The sequence below is a fragment of the Octopus bimaculoides genome, chromosome 20 (genome assembly GCF_001194135.2).
Source record: "Octopus bimaculoides isolate UCB-OBI-ISO-001 chromosome 20, ASM119413v2, whole genome shotgun sequence".
NCBI lineage: Eukaryota > Metazoa > Mollusca > Cephalopoda > Octopoda > Octopodidae > Octopus > Octopus bimaculoides.
The window spans coordinates 16,322,917-16,327,482 of NC_069000.1; the positions used below are offsets into that span (position 1 = coordinate 16,322,917).

The window sequence follows — 4,566 nt, forward strand, 5'->3', positions numbered from 1 at the left end:
AATTGTGCTAGATCGTCGTAACACTGTCCTAAAGTTTCATCAGAATGAGACATTGTTGGCGCATAAATATTGACAACGGTAAGAAATCTACCCTTAATCAGTTTTATACGGCATGACATGGCTCGTTCAAATATACCATTTGGAAATTCTGCAATGGGGGATACTAATGAATTCTTGAGAGAAAACCCGACACCAGATTCTCTATGCTGATTCTCAGGTAGGCCTCTCCAAAAGATAGTATATCCATAAGTAGGTTAATTTATTTGACCCTCACCAGAGAGACGAGTTTCAGAGAGCGCAACTATATCAAGAGAATATTTTTTAAGCTCACATGCAATAAGTGCAGTACGTCTTTCTGGCCTCTTGTTGAAATGATCATCCAGAAGTGTGCGCACATTCCATCAGCCAAAATTCAAAGGATGTTTATTTTTACTTTTTTTTTTTAGATAGTTTGACCACAATGGCAGGATGGCGACCAGACCCAGCTTATAATACACTGGGACACCTGCCGAGACAGATCTGTTCCCCAGACCTGTTCCATCATTCCATGCTTTTCGTATGCAAGCCGGTGGGCTCGCTCTGAGCACTCTAATTTCTTACAGCTAAAGTTTTGGTTATTGTGAACCTTCTGGTAGTAGGGCTGAACATGTTGGTGTCAGATGTATGCTAAGAGACCATGTTAAAAAGGTTGAGTAAGATGAGATAGAATTAATGGAGTTAGTGTCTCCTGGTAGGGTTGACTTTTGGTCATTCAATCAAAGTAAAGGATCAGTAGAGGACTAAGGTGGTGATCAAGATGAAATGCAATATTATTTTTACCGATGGGTATTATATGAGTCCAATGCATATCATTGGAGAAAAATATATATTTTGTATATATATGTATATACGACGAGGGTTCCAGTTGATCCGTTCGACGGAACAGCTTGCTCGCGAAATTAACGTGCAAGTGGCTGAGCACTCCACAGACACACGTCCCCGAACATAGTTCTCAGAGAGATTCAGCATGACACAGAATGTGACAAGGCCGGCCATTTGAAATACAAGTACCGTGGAGACAGGAGGGCAACGAAAAATTAAAACTTCAGTTTGAAAAATCCTGACAAGCCCGCTTGAGGAAACAAGTGACACCAGAGCAAAAAAGGCGGAAACTGGATTCTCGAGCCGATCGATTAGTCGGCTGGAGAAAACACAAGACACCAGAGTCGAAACAACGGAGTTTAGAGTCTCAGGCCTACACAAAAGCCTGCGACATTGCCCTCTGCGAAAATCAGGATACATCAGAGCAAGTCAAGTTGCAATTTAGAAATTTTTCTCGTGAAGAGTGGTGACCAGTAGTGCCTAACTAGGAGCTGACCCATGGGCATCACGATAATACCTTCTGGATACACTAGAGTACAGTACAGAGCGAGGTGACAGCCGGGTGATCGTTAATCTTACATAAAATTAAACGCAATGTGTGTCTCAGTCGGTCACGCTAGAGAGAGAAGAGTGAAACAACAAATGGAGTAGGAGTGAGTGGCAGTCACAAATGCTAAAACAGTCGACCAGCATTCAAAGGTCTTGCTCTGAAGGCAGCTGATATTTGAATCAAAATTAAACTGTAAAGTTTTATGGTAAGTTTTATTTCATTTACTAGTTGTATATATCTAATTCTTCAAGTGCTTCGTTTTTGTATATGCGCATATATTTACCAGACTGATTTCTTTCATCAACGTTTTCTCACGCTGTGTTGATGCACCTTTTGCTATCATTAATAAAACTGTCGAATTTTTTATGACATAGGTAAGCTTGTATAATAATAAATATTAAAAACTAAATACTAAAATTTATTTGTGGATAAATGTAATTCATACTCAAATGAACACTCGTCACTTTTTGGTTCTGTGTTTTCTACTCATCTTCTTTTTCTTCTTCTTCTTCTTCTTCTCATTGTTTTTCTATTTTGTTTTACTCTACATTCTCTTTCTCCTCTCGCCTTTGCACTTCTTTTTTCCTGCTTTTCTTATTTTTTCCTCCTTCTTCCCCTCTTTCTCCTCCTCCTCCTCCTTCTAACTTGATTTATAACTACACTTATATGTTTTTATAAAATCTATCTCGGATTTATGTTTTGTTTTTGTTTTTTTCTTTATACAGTGATTAAAATTGTAAATATGAAACCTTCTGAAACCATTGAGTTTGGACCTAACACTGGAATAACTATAACATGTCAGTATAATTTAGGAAAGTCTTTTCAGTTTGTTCTCGTGCAAAACTACAATGATATTGTTTTCCAAACTGATTTTGACCAGGCGGAAGGAAGGTTTAAAATAACAGTCAGGCGAAAGGGTTTCCACTGTACTCCATTTAATGGTTCTAAAGGTCAGATTACCTGCTGGAAATTTAATCCCACTTGTGATGATGCGACACACTATACATGTAAATCAGATAAAGAAAGATCAACATCTAAGACTTTAAAAGGTCAGTTTTACTAGTATTTTTTTACTTCTTTTTTTTTCCACTTATTCATCTCCATTATCATTTCATTTCTATGGAGTGTTTTTATTGCACTATCGAACACAGGCTTATAGCTTTTCATATGCACAATATTTATTTTTGCTTTTGTATTTTCTATTGTAATGAACCCTAAGTTTACGTACTGTGTATAGTATCCGGTTGTGTGATTTTCTGTAGACTGAGATAGTTGATGTATGGTCCTAAACGAACTACTGGTAGTTATCAGAAGCCATATCCAACTCGAATTTCAATAAGGCAAAATGGCAATCAATCAGCAAAGAGATCCACAAACGAAACTAGTCCAACATTCTATGTTCGCAAGACATTGACTTGAAACTCTGTCAGTTTATGTTATCAGCGCAAGCTATATGCACTAGATATGCCTAAGAAAGGCCAGCTTACCGACAAGCAAGATTCCCATGGTACAAGTGACACTCACACCAACCAGGAGAAACATCTTAGACCTCTGTTTCATCAAAAGTATGGACCTTACCCATAGTGTAAAAGTGACACCAATAACACTCTCAGACCCTAACATTGTTGAACTAACTATGTATAGTCCTGTGTGACCTGCTGTTATCTACCCTATCAGGAAGTTTCAAGCCTTATCCAACCTGAATTTCAATAAAGCAAAATGGAAATCAGTCTGCAAGAAACGGGTCCGACATTCTATGTATACGAGATATTGATTTGAAACTTTATGTTAACAGATATTGACTTGAAAATAGCTATATTTACTAAATATATTACAGAAAGAAAATCAAACACACCGACAAAAGAGACTCTCAGAGAAGAAAAAATCCTTATAATACGCAAATTAAAGGTTTCAAACCAGTTGAATAGGCAACTAAAGGATTGGGAGAAATCTGTTTTAAAACAGACACTCCTACAAATCGAAAGCAAGAGCAAACTTTGATGAAAAGGAAAGAGCAAAGAGAGCGAGAGAGAGAGAGAGAGCTGTATAAAACATAAAATTAAACCCTAAGTAGGACTATTGTTCCAAGAGAATGGCTTACTGATCGTGTACCCACAAAGAGTAAATGAGGTACTCGGTGAACAATTTAAAAGTGCAGATAAAATTCGTGCAGATAAAAAACCCCCAGCTGAATTCTTTAATATTGCAGCCCTACAAAAGAAGGCACCGGCTATTGATTACATCAATATTGAGGAGACAGATATAATAGTGATCATTGATACAATGAGCTCAAGCAGAGCAACTTGTCTTGATGGCTTCTTAGCTATTCTCCTCAAGTCATGTAAGCAACCCTAAGTGAAACCACGTCAAATGCTTTTCCAGAGTTTCCTTGCAAGCGGTAAACTTCCTAGAAAGATAAAAGAAAGCATTATATGCCCTACCCACAAAGGTGGGGGCAGAGCAGAGGATTGCTGGTAATCTGGGAGAGTGACTTCAGGACTTCCTTAAAGATAAAAGTCAAACGGTTGCAGCTTATGGTGTCTCATTAATTTGTTGTCTAATTGTTGCTTTTGACTTGGCTCCACATAGCCTTCGCACTGCCTTTACTAAAAAGTTCGACAGTCGAAAACTTCGAAGCACCAGTTCACCAAGTCCAGCATTAAGAATAGTTGGAGCGTTGTTAAACGTTTTAATTTAGTATGAAGATTATAGTTTATATTAATGAAACCATCTAATCTATTATTGTAAAGTTCGTCGTACTAAGATTTACATGTTTTGATTCGTTTTCTTTTCAGTGGGATCTCAAATGAATACACTGAAAATTCTTAACCCACCAATTGAAGTGGACAAGCCTTTGATCTTCATATGTTCAGCAAATATCGGTGTACCAAAAACTTCAACTTACTTTGTATGGTTTGAAAGAACACGCGTTCGAGTGAATGCATTTCCAGATTCCGTAAACGCTGTTCATCGTGGAAAGTGTTTCAATCTAGCTGTGTCAACTTTTAATTATACTTTAGCTTTCTCCGACGCTGGCTCAGCAAATATCACATGTTTTCTGAACGGCAGAACACTCACTGAACGACTCACCCCAACAGGTAAGCAATTTGTGTGTGTGTGTGTGTGTGTGTGTGTGTGTGTGTGTGTGTGTGTGT

At 37.8% G+C, this 4,566-nt stretch overlaps 1 protein-coding gene across 1 annotated transcript in view; it reads left to right on the forward strand.

The window, feature by feature from the left end:
- The first annotated feature begins 2,142 nt into the window (after positions 1-2,142).
- LOC106880708 (uncharacterized) overlaps positions 2,143-4,566 on the forward strand; it is a 6,534-nt gene continuing 4,110 nt past the window's right edge. The window contains exons 1-2 of the mRNA XM_014930784.1: positions 2,143-2,460; positions 4,207-4,509. Coding sequence (XP_014786270.1) covers positions 2,154-2,460; positions 4,207-4,509 — 610 coding nt within the window. The 5' untranslated portion in view covers positions 2,143-2,153. The remainder of the gene's footprint in view (positions 2,461-4,206; positions 4,510-4,566) is intronic.